The following is a 15,023-nucleotide window of genomic DNA, read 5'->3' on the forward strand; positions in this document are numbered from 1 at the left end:
AAGGAACTGAACAGAAACAAAATGATGTGAACACAGGATTCTTTCACATGGTACTACAGTATTTCTTCCAACGATGTCTACTTCAGCTGAATTATGAATTCTCAGTCTTGATTCAAATCACTTCACATCAGTGTAACCATGCCTATAAGCACCTTCATTCTCAAGATGTACGTTGCTGGTTGTCACTGCCAGCCTGAGGAATTAATAGCATGGGTAGAATCAACAGCGTAATTCAGACTTCGGAAAGCAAATGGTGTTCAAGGCAAAAAGCACCACTACAGTTGCCCTCAGCTAGAGTCAACATGTATGTGCAGAAGCATAGCTACATCACCATTACATTTCCAGTAATGTTCTATTATGTGCACACACAGAATTGCAAAACTATCAAATGATTTCCAAAGGGTTCAGATTCTAAAAATGAGATATGGCAGTTTCCCACTTCAAATTCCATGAGCATGGAACAAGGCTAGGACCTTCTTCTATTCATGCTTTACCAGAAATCTCCATTCATGCTTTTAAAATGCTATTGTAGTACTGTACTACTATGAGCAGTTTCTTTTTCGGAATGAAGACCCCAACAAGCCACAACCTGATTGAACCCACTTCGGGTAAGCCCAACCTGAGTCTAAAATAAGACAAGGCAATAAGGAGAGCTTTTACTGAGCTAATATTTTGCCTCTCTTCACACATTATGTTCTTAGCTCAGAAGCATGCTCCCACAAGTCTCTCCTATATCTAAAAATAGAACAGGCTCATACGGTAGCGGCTGGTAGATTCTCAGCATACATATGTGCCTACTTACTCCTACGAAAAGCAGATGCTCAGAAGCAGTCCCTTTCCATGTTCTGTGCTTAGACACCCATGTCATTTGTCAGAAAGGTTAACAACATGTGGGAAACAGGTTTTATTCCCTGCTGCAAACAAAAGCACCACCAGGAATTTCCGAAAAAGTAAAAGGCTGCCTTCCTTCCTTCCTTCCCTTGCTTGCTTGCTTTCCAAATTCTCCCCCACCCTATCCTTCATATGACTCATGGGCTTATGCCTACCTCACGTTTTAGCACATTGACGTGGCTTTTAATGTTCACTTCTGAGGTGAGCTGGCACTGCTGCACCCAACTGTGAGAGAGCAGCAGCAGCAACATGTACAGTACCCGCTCCAGAGCCCCGGGACGGCGTGGCTCCCCGCTCCACGACAGGCAGCAGCCACACACCAGAAAAGGCCCGGCCTCGACCCAGCATCTAAGAGGTAACGGGAAGCCAGGGCACCGAAGGAAGGAAAGAGCTTCGGGATGGAAATTGGGGGCGAGGGAGAGGCACACTGGGCGACTCCGACCCCGCCGTTCCTCTCGCCTGTGCCCTTCCTGCCAGCACCGGCGCGGGCACATTGGCGCCTGAACCCGCGCCAAAGACGCAGTGCCTTCCCGCGCGATGCGAGGCTCACCTCCGTCGCCGCCCCCCCCGTCCGCCCCCTTCGCCAAGGGGAGCCTCTCTACCGAGAGCAGCGGCCAAGCCCCAAGAAACGCCGCCTATTCGGTCTCTCTCGCGTCCGGCCCCGGATGAGGCACAAAGGGGAAGGTGCAGCAGCCGCCGCCGCCAGAGCTGCCTCTGAAACCCGGGCTCGCTCTTGCCCGCTCTCCGTCCTAAGCCTTTTGTCCCTGGTTCCCAACAGAAAAGGTGGAGGGGGGGGGACCGGCCGGGCTGGTGGGTTCCCCTTCCCCATCCTCCCGCCTCGGGTAGGTTCCCCCCCCGCCCCCCTCTCCCGTACCGATGGTGGAGATGTGCGACGGGTGGAACTCGTTGTCGGTGAAGCGGCACAGCAAGCAGGTCTTGCCCACACCGGAGTCCCCGATGAGCAGCAGGCGGAAGAGCACGTCGTACTGCTTGGCCATTGCGGGGCCCGCTCCGGCTTCAGCCTTGCGCGGCGCCCGCGGCCATCCCAGCTGAGCGCACCCGCCCTCCGCTCGCAGCGTCCGCGCCTGGCCGGCGGGCGGGCGGGCTTGGAAGGAGCGGAAGGGCCCCAGCTGCTGCAAACCCAGGCGGGAAAGCGGGAGTCGCAATCCGGAAAAGCGGCGGCGAGGAGGGAAAAGGGAGACGACTTAGCCCGCGGCAGCACCGGCGCCTCCTTGGTGGTGCGGAGCTTGCCCGGGGGATGGCCAGAAACGCTGGAGGAACTAGGCAAGGCTGGCGGGGGCAGCCGACGTCCCAACAGGCGCGGCTGGCAGGCGAGGAGTGGGAGATGCAGCCTCGGCTCCCGCTCCCTATGAGAGGCTGCCGGCGACGCACACACTGGGGGGGGGGGGGGACGGGCGGGAGCGCAGCGGGCGCGCAAAGCTGGGATGCGGCCAGCAGGCCGGCTCGAGAGCGCTTCCCAGCCGGCGAGCGCGCTACCTTTGCCCCACGTGCTTCGTCGCCAGCAGAGAAGGGCGGAGCCCCAGGGAAGGCGGCCCGCTCAAATGGCTCTCGAAGCAGGCCTTCGTTGCAGCGAGTTGGGGCTTTTTTTTTTGGGCGGTCTGGGCTGGGCCTCGGTCTCCACTGACACATGTCCTTGGACTTGATCATTTTCTAGTTCCCCCACACCTGCCCTTCCAAATCTTAAGTCTTCTGATTCCTTGGCTGCTGCCTCCATTTAGATTGAGGATTGAACCAAGATGTACAAAACCTTTGACGATGTTTGTTTTTTCAGACAGCCTTAACATCATGTAATTCTTCTGCAGTTGGAGGTTTTGTGCTCTGCTTAAAAGTCATTATCCTCCTTTTGCACTTCCTTCTTTTTCCTCCTTCAGTCCTTGTCTCAAGTCATTGCTGCTTTCTATCAATAATATGGAGTCATCTCGGTATCTTAAATTCTTGATGTTTCTTCCATTAATTTTCACTCCTAATTCATCTAAACCTAGTCCAGGTGTCCATATGATATGGTATGCACATAGTTTGGACAGGCCGAGTTTAAATACAGTTGTCACATTCAGTGTAGATGTTACGCATCAGGACAACTGAATGTTGGGGCCCACCTGTTTCTTTCAAAATGACGTATAGATTTTCCTGATCTATGCAGTCAGAGGCTTTGCTGTTATTTATAAAGCACAAACTTCTGAAATTCTTTAGAATGCTGTGCTAGTGAACATGTACAGTATTCTCAATTTGATGCCTAGTGCCTCTTTCACTCTCTTCCAGGCTGCCTTGGGCCTACTCCAAGCCAGTGCCAACATTAAACTGCTTTGGTGCTTCCTGAGAGGCCCAGGTCTCATGGAGGCTGTAGGCTTATTGCCCATTGGGCTCTATTAGAAGACTCCTCAAAAACAGCATCCCCTCATAGGAAGGCAACTTACTGGAAAAAGGCCTGGCAGAGGACAAAGGTCTTTGCGTGATCTGGGTGGGGGGTTATTTTGTTTTGTCTCTCCCTTTTTCTAAGTGTTAATTTTTAGCTGCTTATGTTATTAATTTAATTTCATTGCATTTATTATGTTACGGTTTGTTTAATTTTTTTATTTGATTTATTAATCCTTGTCACTATTTATTTGTTATTTTTTAGTTTGTTAATTTTTGGTTTCTTTTTTCTCCTTTTGTTTGGCACGGAGTGGAAGTCTTGCCCCCCCTCCCGAGGGGGTCTCTCCAACATCAGGGGAATCTCTGGCAGGAGGAGGTATGGTAGAGGTGCAGTAGCGATTTGTTCCAGAAGAACGGTGAACAGATGCTTGAAATCTGTTCACTGTTCTGGCACTGTGACCTCCTGCCAGACTCGAAGTAGTTAATTCAGCCAGCCCTCCACTCTAAACCTGGTGTTGTTGAATGCCAGATCTGTATCAAATAAATCCCAGATTATACAAGACCTGATCCTGGAGGAGGATGCAGATCTGGCATGCATAACTGAAACATGGATGGGCAGGGTACGGGGTGTCCCCCTGACTCTTGCCTGTCCTCCCGGTTATGCAGTCCAGCACCAGGATAGACTGGAGGGTCGGGGGGTGAGTAGCCATTGTGTACAAGAACACCCTGGAGGTTGTTAGGTGCTCTGCGGCAGTGACAATGGGTCTAGAGGTCCTCCCCGTGTCATTTGGGATCTTGCTGGGTTACCGTGCTTTCCGCAACCCAGCCATTTCCTTACCGGAGCTGGCAGACTTCGTCTCCGTGGCACTGTTGGGGTCCCCGAGGCTTCTGGTCCTGGGAGGCGCAGGTTTCTGGGCTGGCTCTTGAGTTCTTTGAGACCATGGCCCCAAGTTAAAACCCCATTTATTAATATTTTTCATTTTGTTTCTTATGAATTCCTTGACTCCAATTTTTTAACTTTGTGCCACAATTCACATGCCACAAAACTTTACTTAGAAAGCTCCAAGAAATATTATCAAATGCTTTATTTGCTTCTAATAAGTTCTGTTTTATGTTGTTGTTTTTCCTACAAATTCTGTTGCATCTATTATAAATCTTATGTCTCGCATAAGTCTCTTAGGGACGAATCCAGTCTGATCGGGGTGTATTATTTTTGTATTACACTTAAGTCTGTTCGCCATTATGCAGGCAAAAATGTTATGATCCACATTTAGTAAGGAGACTGGTCTGTATGACTGTAGTTGTAGTGTATCATTACCTTCTTTGAAGATTAATGTGAACATTTTCTAAAAGCAACCCATGTAGAATAATCCAAAACACATTGGATTGTGTTTCCACATTAGAATAATCAAAACAGGATGCAACTAAGGCCAATGTTTTCAACACAGTTTCTCAGGGCTCCACCCAAGGCTGAATTCATTCCTTAAGGTTATTTTATCAAATATAGGAAAGAATAATGGAGAGCGGTTCTGAGCAAATACAGGGAGTGCACTGCCCTCACCATACACAATCTTTAAATATGTAGAGCTGCAGAACAAGAAAGAAAAGCCCCAAAATTATTTGGTAATCATCAGATTTCATGATACTGTGCATTTTTGGGTTTCTGTGTGGGGTTGTATCAGATTTGACTGTTCTTCTTTTTGGGGGGGTTATTCCAAACCAAACCAAAGAAATGAACATGTGAGTATCAAAATATTTGCAACTGCAACAGTTTTCTGAGAAAAGGGTTGCATTTTCTAACAGAATTGCAAGGGTGCCAATATTTTTTGGCCATGGCTGTATATCCCCATCATGGCTTGTAACCTGTAATGGACTTTTCCTACAGGAATCTGTCCAATCCCCTTTTAAAGGCATCTAGGCCAGATGTCATCGCCACATCCTGTGGCAAGGAGTTCCACAGACTAACAACACACTGGGTAAAGAAATATTTCCTTTTGTCTGTTCTCACTCTCCCAATACTCTACTGTATTTGAATGGATGTCCCCTGGTTCTAGTATTGTGTGAGAGGGAAAAAGCTTCACTCTATGCACTTTATCTGTCCCCTGCATAATTTTATATGTCTCAATCATGTCCCCCCCCCCCCCCTCAGGCACCTTTTCTCTAGACTAAAGAGCCCCAAACACTGTAGCCTTTCCTCATAAGGGAGGTGCCCCAGCCCAGTCATCATTTGAGTCGCTCTCTTCTGCACCTTTTCCAGTTCCACTATGTCTTTTTTGAGATGCAGCGACCAGAACTGTTTGCAATACTCAAGGTGAGACCTTACCATCATTTTGCACAAAGGTGTTATAATGAACAATGACATTATACTGTAATTGGGCTTTGAGAAGGCCTGATAATATGATACACTAATTACAGCATTTCTACCTACTGATGCATAAGGCTGTACCATTACCCAAATTATTAGTTAATCAATACCACAATATTTGCTGGTGTACAACCGTAAATTTATCTAGGTGTCTACATATAATCTAGGAAAGATTTTTTGAAAACTAGCCTATTCAGATTTTGTGTAGTTTCCAGCATAAAAGCAGCATGCGAATGTAACTCTGCCGAGGCAGTTCTATGGGAAGTTGGTCCAGTCCAAGATGATCGAGAATTTTTGACCCATGTGGCTGCAAACCTTGTTTTTTATTGGGTCAGTGTGAAAATTACAACTAAGATATAACTTCTTGTTGTTGGTCTTCTCACATCAGAGGTTAGACATTATAATATTACATTGACTTTGCAGGGAGCTCTGAACAGTAATGTCATCTTGCTTCCAAACCACTATTACCAATTCTTCAGCCAATATGTTATTTTCTTATTTGTAGTTTCCCAGTTTTTGCTTGAATCATCAATTATAACCATCAGTGCACCATCAAGTCCCTTCCAACTTATGGCAACCCTATTCTAGTTTACTGTATTGTAAAAATATTATGATTTATTGGTTTTTATTTGCCTGACTAATTATTTTGTTGTTTGCTCTCTCTCTCCATCCAGGAAATTCTTAGCATACTGCAATAAATCCACATTTCAAATACATCTGCCTTTTAATAGTTGCCTGTGTTAAAGTCTATGCCATACAGTAGCACTGGCAATAACGAGCACCATAAAATGCATTTTATTTGAAACCAGTTTTAATTTTTTGTTGCATACATTATTCATTTAAAGGAAGCTGCCCTGACTGTCTCTTTTCTGACTTTTATTTCATTGCTATGATTCCACTTATCTGATGTCAGTCAGTAAGTGCCTTACTGGCTAGGATCTGTAATCTGAACTGCCTGATCCCGATGCCTTTTTGTGCTGACCCCAGCAGACTTGGTCAAGTCCATTTCTGACAAGGGTACAGTCCCTTGTCAGAAAGAGACTTTACCAAGTCAGATGGGGTCAATGCACAAAGGAATTGGCAGCAAGCAGGTCAAAAGTGCAGGCTACAGGTCCCATCTGAGGAGCATTCCGCCAGGAAGAACATGACACCACCACTTATCCAACCATTTTTCAAGGTAAATACCTTTGCCAGAACACTTCATACTTTTATTTGGGGCCTTTACCTGCATTTCTTGGAATTGATTTTTACTGGTAGCCAAGAATTTGATTCTCATACTGATTTTTATACTGTACTCATTACTACTTTGGCTTTACTGGGTAATCTTTGTGCACTATCTGAATTGTCAGCTGATAATTCTTTATCATCTGTGTATCAGATGTTAATCATAACCTCTATTGTCAGTGATATAATTTGAATTAGCAAGGGCCTCTCTAAAGATGTTCTTGGAATACAAATTAAAAATAAGTTGTGAGAGTACACATTCTTCTGGTACTCCTCTTTGTATTTCTGTGTCATCTGTTTTCTGATATTCACATGTGGGCTTTTATTGCCAGTAAAAGGTAGTCAGTTATGCAAATATGTGCAAAGTGAAAACCTCTGTTTATTAAAAACTCCATCAACGTGATGTATTGGTCTTTGTCAAAAGCTTTGTAATAAAGCAAGAATACGTAGCTATGTGCGGTACAGTATAAAGCCATATAAGTTTCATGCAGCAAAGTAAAGGTAGAAATCAGGCCTACTCATCTTCTCAGGTGGAGTTATGAAGAATTTTATCTATCTGCATCATCGCCGCATATATTGTTATGAGTATATGTCTTAATGTAGCCAATTTGGCTACCTAAAGCCATGCACAAAAGGGGAGCATCAACAATTTTAAGGTACCCTAACATTTGAAAAACTAAAGAATTTTTGGGTGGAAAAAGGCAGGCAAGACCCTTCAAACAAGCCACAGAATGCTAACAGCTGTGCATAAGCTAAAAATTAAGGAAAGGGGAATGACTTGGAATATCTGGTATGGCTGACTAGAACATTGTACAGGAGTACACTTGAATGTCCATACTGTAATTTTTTTTGCAGGTCTACTTGTAGAACTATTGTAGAAATGTGAGTTTCCATACTATGGATAGCACAGAAGTCAAGCCAGCTAAATGGCAAGTGACAGTGAGAGAGTGGGCAGAAGGGGCTTGCAATATTTATACATAAGCAATACCTGACGTAAGAATTGTTAAATGCTAAATAGTGTCCTTCCAAAACAATTGATTTCTGTGCCTAAATGAATGCCACATTTATTACTAGAGATCAGTTGTTCCTAAATGTTTTTGAGTCACAAATCCTTATAATAGCCAAGTAACCTGTAAAACCCCCTCCCCATATTTGCATAAAAAGGCGGTTGGCTGCTTAAGTGCATGAAACCCCACCCTATCCTCACAGGGCTCCCTCTGAGCACCCACAGCAATAGTTTCCAGCCCCTTTGGTTCTGGTCTCAATGAAACCCCACATGGGGGGCAGAGTCATGTGTGCAGGAGGGGTGCAGAGTCCCACATAGGAGGGGTAGTGCCCCACCTAGCAGGGCTGAAAATTAGAGGGAATGTTGCCTGCGACCTTCAGAAAACACTTGTGACCCCCAGTTTTGGAAACACTGCTACAGGTCTTACCCAGAGCTCCGGCCAAGAGAGATATAAAACCAACTCTAACTATATTTATTAAGTCTAAAAACCTCACAGGATTTGTACACAAAAAGACTATGGTCTTAAGATATTTTGTCAACAGTTTTGTCAATTTGTTGCATATGAGTTTATGCGGGAAGTTAGTTGTCATTTCATGCTTCTGGAAATGTAAATACTGTACCTTAGGTACACTGAGGACCTAGTAAGAGATTGATTAGAAATGATATCACCAGTTCTGTACCTTTGCTTTTCTTGATTGTTTTGTTTTGTTTTCTAAGTTTGCCCTTGGTCTTAAAAAGCAAAACCTATACTTTGATCAGGTTTGTTGGTGGCCAGTTCTACCCATTTTGATTCTTAGGACTCAGACAGAAGAGAACTTTGATTTGTACAGCTGAAATCCTATATCTTCCTTAACTATCACTCTGACTGTGTCAACTATTATAGCAAGAAAACCTAAGTGAACAAAATCAAATTCTGTTTAGTTATCTTTTATTTTATTTCTTCTGTTCCTTGTTTAGATTTTGAGATTATATATTTATGTTTTATTGAATAAAATGATGCTTAAGAGGTTTGAAATAAAACCAGTGGCCCTGGAGCCTTAAGATCTACTGTTATTTTATTACATTATATCAATGGTGGGTAATGGACTCTAGGACAACCTTATCTTACCACAGAACCTTGTGGCGCAGTAGTTAAACTGCAGTACTGCAGTCAAGACTCTGCTCATGACCTGAGTTCAATCCCAACATGCTTAGGTAGTTGGCTCAAGGCTGACTCAGCCTTCCATCCTGCTAAGATTGGTAAATTGATTACCTACCTTGTGGGGGGGGGGAAGCAATGTGTAACCTGCATAATTAAGCTATAAACAGCCCAGAGAATGTGTCAAGCACTATGGAGAGGTATATAAGAAGCACACTTTGCTTATACTCAATCTTAATGGCTTCCAGATTCGTTGGACTAGAAATTTCACCTCTGCCAGCCAATATGATTGGTCATTCTTCCTAGACACCATAACGACCTCACAAACCTGCCTCATACAAGCAAAAGCATACACAGAAGCAAGCAACAAACATTCAGGTGTGGTTATCCGGCTTTTGTGTGCTTTTTCTTCCCCATGGCTGACTGGCCTATGTGGGCTTGTGCATTTCTTTCTCCCATTTTCACAATATACAGCGTATTCCCATTCAGCTCAAACTTTCATGACAGCACTTTATTTCCTTGTTCAAAAATCAGCATAAGGGTGTTGCATAGAAGGTGAACCATGTTAGAATGTGACAGTGTGTCCCATTCTTCTGTAAGAATTGTGCACTTTTTACCCCTGCATGTGTTGGATGGTCAAGCAATCTAGATGTAAATTTCAAAGGGGAAGGGCCTGCAACACAAACTAACTTGTTTGCTTGTTTGTTTGCGTGCTGACCAATTGGTGGGAGTTTGTTGTTCCCGGGTAGGGAGGCTCCACCCCTGTTTCCGGCCCTCCTGGCCATGGGGTGTTTGAACCACCATTGTTGGCCACCATTCCTGCACATGCTTTTCACCTGGAAAGATGTAAGAACTCCATGCCGGACCACTAAGCCTGGAAATCCCTCCAGCCACGTGGGGCCAGAACAGAAGAACATTGTATTTGCTATTTTTGTTCCTGTATCTACCTGAAACCTTCTAAATGCTTATCTTCGTGAGTAGAATATAGATTTCTTTCTTTTATACAAAATAAGTCCTCCTGAGTTTTATTTCTTGAGTGCTGGTGTTTGGTGAGGGGCGGGTACAAATGGGAACTTCTAGCTAATTCTGCCTGAACCGGCTGGCACTTCTGCTGTGCATTGTACTGGAATCCTCACACGAGTCTTTAGTACAAACCAAAACTCTCAACAGCATGTTCATTCTGGCAATGAAAAAATGGAAGGACAGTGGGGAAGCCACACAGATCAAAAGTATAATGCAGTGATAGCAGTGGAAATGGATGGCTGAAGAACCAAGGGAAGCACCCAGTGTATTTTTGTACATCACAACTGCATTGTGACAGCCCAGTTATTTTACTTCTTTAAATCTGGCATGAAAAACCATCCCTTAACCACAAAAGTGTAAAAGTGCTGTTTTGGGTGAAGGCATGCATTGTTTGGAATGCAAACAGAGATGTCAAACATCGTGCTGCCGTTCAGCAACAGGAACTGGAATAACCCACCCACCAACCCATTTGTAGATGTCTTCATTAGAAGCAACTTCTAATGTTTCTCTGGTACTACCTGAACCATCTGAGAAAGTGGCTAAAGTGGAGCATCAACTACCAGATAAATGGTTTTGAAAAAAATTAGATGTGTGTGCATTGCACTGCAGAATCATACCATCCATAAAAGTGTGTCACACATCAAGAGATAGAAAGAACATAGAAAATCTGCAACAAAGAAGGGATTGGGCAATGGTCAAAATGGCAGAAAGTGTAAATAAGCAGGGAGAATGGGATTATGAAGAGTCTTCCAAGGTGCATGACAAGAAATTATAGAAGGACAAAACAGTTAAAGACTGCAAGCCTGTTCCCATTTTCCTGAAAATAAGTGCTAAGCATTCATATTTTTTTACAGTATCTTTGAATAGGTCTGTATAAAGGCTGTAATTCTAAACATGTTTGTGATACAGTGAACTCTGTTAGATTTATTTCTCAATACAAAGCCTAAAATATGAAAATTTCTGTACTTGGTTAATCAAGCATAATGTTAACAGCCCTGAATGGCTTTTCAAGGGTCTTCAGAAAAACCACAGGATAATCTGCATATCTTTCTCCCCTTGTCAACCCTATCACATTCTGAGCTGCTCACTTCCAAGGTGACTAGCCAAACACAGTGTCCTGGTGTATAGGATCAGAGCTGCAACCTTCATGTAACAGACTAACAGATTAAGTGTTGAGGAGGTATGACCTTGTATTAAAGTTGCATAGCAGCACAAAACAAAATGAACATGCTTCCCTCAGAGCAACCTGGAAATGAGACTAGCCTTTCCCTGTAAATGTTTACAAATATAAGAGTTGCAGATTGATTAACAAACAGACTCAAAACTACCTATGTATAATAAATAAATCAAGCAGTCATTGGTTTGCTCCTTAAGAAAGCTGGGATATATTAACAAAAGGTGACACAACAAGTGTGCAGTTGTGAGAATTACATACCTGGGAGTAAGTCATACTGAAAGCAGTGGAGCTGACTTCTGGCCAAGCATACCTGGAGAGGATAAGCGCAAATACAGGCATCTTCTGAATATGATCATTAAACTAATAAAAAGTGGTAAGCTTTTGAGTCCTACAGAATTCTTATCAGTCTGAGTCTTGGGGAACTTGGAAGCTGGGGGTAGGAAAGTCTAAAACTGGTTCTAACTAAATACTGAAGCTTCAGAATCTGTAGTTAAACTAAGTTCCAAGATGGAGACCGCAAAGTTAAGGAAGCTTCAATTTCCATCCAGGATGATTTTTAGACTTTTCCTGTCTGTCAGGTTCCTGCCTCTAGCCCAGTTCTAGAATACCCAACCCAAGAGGGCTGGAAAGGTCCTATGCCTCATATTTTAATGGTCCAATAACATTATTGCCCATCTTGATTTTTGAGTTTTTGCTCAATGAGCGCACATAGGGGTTTTCTTTTTTCCTTTTTTTTGTCTGGATATAAAGCTTCATAATCACAGACATGTATGTTCCTTTTCCCTGACAGTACTGTACTTACATTGGTTGCTATGGCAGATTTCTATGACTGTGACCTCCCTATACTGAACACAGGGGTGTTCTCCAAGCCACTCAGTGTACACAGAGAGATATTTGCCTTTTTGGTTCAAGGAACATGGCACATGCAATAGGCCTGGGAAAATGTGTAGAGAATCATCTGTTTTGTGACAGATGAGTGTAGGAGAACAAGCTGTACCATTCTTTAACACGACTGTTTTCATTTTGAGTTAATTGTGTCAGGCTTTTTAAATGGGGAGAAATTACATTATGCTAGTGCTTCAGGAACCTGCTTTTTTCTCTCAAACATTTATATGTCTGCAGCAGGAAAATTTAGCCTCTTTGTCCAAGAAAACTATTGATTTAACACTGTAATTTAACTTGAATGCAACCTATTCACTTCATTATCTCATCTGGAGAACTTCAGACACCTTTTCTGGAAAATGTGAATAACAAATACAGTATATGATATTTCAAGACCAATGTGAAAATACAATAAGCCTACACAGAAGCACTAGATTAAAGTTGTTACTGTTACAATTAATACTGTATTGTTGTATTATACTGTGTTGCTATTGTTATTCTATTACTATTGGTTGGTAAGGCTATGCTTTTTGTTTTCCTGTCCTTCAGTTTGCAGAATAACAATATTGCAAATTGACAGCCTTGCATTCTGTACTTCCCCAATATCCATAATAATAATAATAATAATAATAATAATAATAATAATAATAATAATAATAATAATAATAATAATAATAATAATAATAATAATAATAATAATAATAATAATGGATACTGGGGAAATTTCTGATTTTCTCATACAGAATGAAACAAATGCATGGATGCATTGTATGGAGGACTTCGACACCGTATGCGAAGCTGGAGTGTCCTCTCCAGAGCAGAAAGCCTGGGTAGAATAATATGGAGGATAGGCTGTTACCCAAGCAGCAAATCCCCCCTCTCCACATCACTGAAATAGTCCAATGGAAAGGCAAGAGCCTTGTATGTGTGTGTGTGTGTGTGTGTGTGTGTGTGTGTGAGAGAGAGAGAGAGAGAGAGACCATATTGCCCCTTTCCTCAAACAACAATATGTTTTGTTGTTTGAGGCAACTCCTGCGACATCGCTGGAACCAGTTTTGTTGCTATTATCAATATTTTCAACATGCCAATAAGAACAAAAGGGAAAAGTGAAGCCCAACAAGGCTGTCAATCTAGTTCACTGAACTGTGCTAATGATCTTTTATACTTGTTTTACTTACTTATAGATGCAACTCTTGTTAAAATCCTATCTATTTTTTTTGTCAATTTGATACATTGTTAGGCTCAACCATGAAGGAGCCAAAGTACTGTAATGTTCACAGATGTGAGTTCCAATCCTTTTTTGGCCACAGCAACGCATCAAAGTTATGTGTGGCAATGGTAAACTACTCCTTGTGCTTCTGTACTGAAAACTATCCCATGTTGTCAGAATTCAGAAATGACTTGATAGCAGGTAATGTAGAAACCATCTAGATTTGTTCAGCCACTCTAATTTGTTGCTTACATCCATGAACAATCAGTATACATGTGTGTGTGTGTTGTAGAAGGGGTAGCATTGTTAGTCTGTGCATGCATTATAGGTTAAAAACAAACAAACAAACAAAACAAAAACAAATAAAAAGAGAAAAATATGGTGGTACCTTAAAGACTAACTGTTATATGTGTGTTATCCCAAAGACAGACCTTACTTGGGGGCTGAAACTTCCCCTCTCTTCCCTCTAATCTTTCCAGTTATGCTTCATCACCACTATGAGCATTTTGCTCCAAGGCTAAAGCAACATAAACAGAAACCATTCATATAGTTATAACACTGCCAGATCTAAGAGATTATGCAAAAATATGCTTGCATATACACATTGGAGAGCAGAGAAAGTCAGGGAAGTGAAGAAATGTACAAGTGTGTGCATCTGATTTAATGCTTGGAGTATATGGATGGTTTGGCAGTGAAAATATCAAAGGGTTATATTCAGACAGCGAACAGAGCTATTAGGACAGTATGGGGTATGGATGCCCCAAAGTAACAGAATTTAAAGAAGCATATCCACGGAAAAGTAGCAAAACCTTCAGTCTTTTCTGTGTCCATGTCCTTCTTCTCCCACACAGATAACAAACCTAACCCTTCTCTCCTGCCAAGAGGACCACAAGATAACTATGGAAGAGCAATCTGAGATATCAGCTATCTACTCCGCTAAGCTTCAGTGCATTGTGGTATGCAGCCAAAATACCAGTGAGAAGACTGGGCACTCTGCATTCCTGGATGGTTGTAGTTGAACCTACAGAGCTCATTTGCCTTTCTAACTCTACTGTGGGAATGGAGATGCCTGAATGGAGACTGAAGCCGGCTGTTCACCCTGTGGGGAGTGAGATGCATAATTCTGGCAAGAGAATGATCCTGATATGTCACCAGCTGTCCACGGAATCTGCACAGAGCCTTTTTGTCTGTTGGTGCAGGAGGTAGAGAATCAGGACAAGTATCACCTTATGGGCATAGTTCAGATATCTGTGGCAATGTTCAGTCAGATACTAGAATAAAGAGCACCTGTAGTTTAGAGATAGGATGCTGCTGTATCACTGAAGAGAATATCGGCATAATGCTTGCCTTACGAACTTACCTTCAACCAGAGCTCCCCTCATTTTACAGTAGTTCAACATTTGAGGTAAACAAATGCACAATATGTAAGATTTTATGTGAGATTATGCATCTCTCACACACTGTAAGCTTTCTGATCAAATCTTGGTGGTGGTGAGCAAAGAGTCTTGTGCGGTTTCTGGGACTCGGGGTTCCCTCAAGCTGCTGGATCACAGGCTTTGTTCCACATCTCCACATTGACTCCTGTCCCAATGCCTGTGGTCTAGATCAGTGGTTCTTAACCTTTGTTACTCGGATGCTTTTGAACTGCAACTCCCAGAAACCCCAGTCAGGAGAGCTGGTGGTGAAGGCTTCTGGGAGTTGCAGTCCAAAACTCCTGAGTAACCCAAGGTTAAG

General features: G+C 42.8%; 1 protein-coding gene and 2 long non-coding RNA genes across 3 annotated transcripts in view; 1 reads left to right on the forward strand and 2 right to left on the reverse strand.

The window, feature by feature from the left end:
- RAB15 (RAB15, member RAS oncogene family) overlaps positions 1 to 2,230 on the reverse strand; it is a 29,523-nt gene extending 27,293 nt beyond the window's left edge. Inside the window, exon 1 of the mRNA XM_020806013.3 lies at positions 1,766 to 2,230. Coding sequence (XP_020661672.1) covers positions 1,766 to 1,889 — 124 coding nt within the window. The 5' untranslated portion in view covers positions 1,890 to 2,230. The remainder of the gene's footprint in view (positions 1 to 1,765) is intronic.
- LOC144586005 (uncharacterized) lies at positions 23 to 1,160 on the reverse strand. The gene is made up of 2 exons (XR_013540677.1): positions 1,047 to 1,160; positions 23 to 193 (listed from the first exon to the last, which is right to left on the reverse strand). It is a non-coding gene; the product is annotated as an uncharacterized LOC144586005 (long non-coding RNA).
- Positions 1,053 to 10,009, forward strand: LOC140703045 (uncharacterized). The gene is made up of 2 exons (XR_012082344.2): positions 1,053 to 1,246; positions 9,246 to 10,009. It is a non-coding gene; the product is annotated as an uncharacterized LOC140703045 (long non-coding RNA).
- The last annotated feature ends 5,014 nt before the right edge of the window (positions 10,010 to 15,023 follow it).

Source organism: Pogona vitticeps, chromosome 1, assembly GCF_051106095.1.
Source record: "Pogona vitticeps strain Pit_001003342236 chromosome 1, PviZW2.1, whole genome shotgun sequence".
Lineage (NCBI taxonomy): Eukaryota > Metazoa > Chordata > Lepidosauria > Squamata > Agamidae > Pogona > Pogona vitticeps.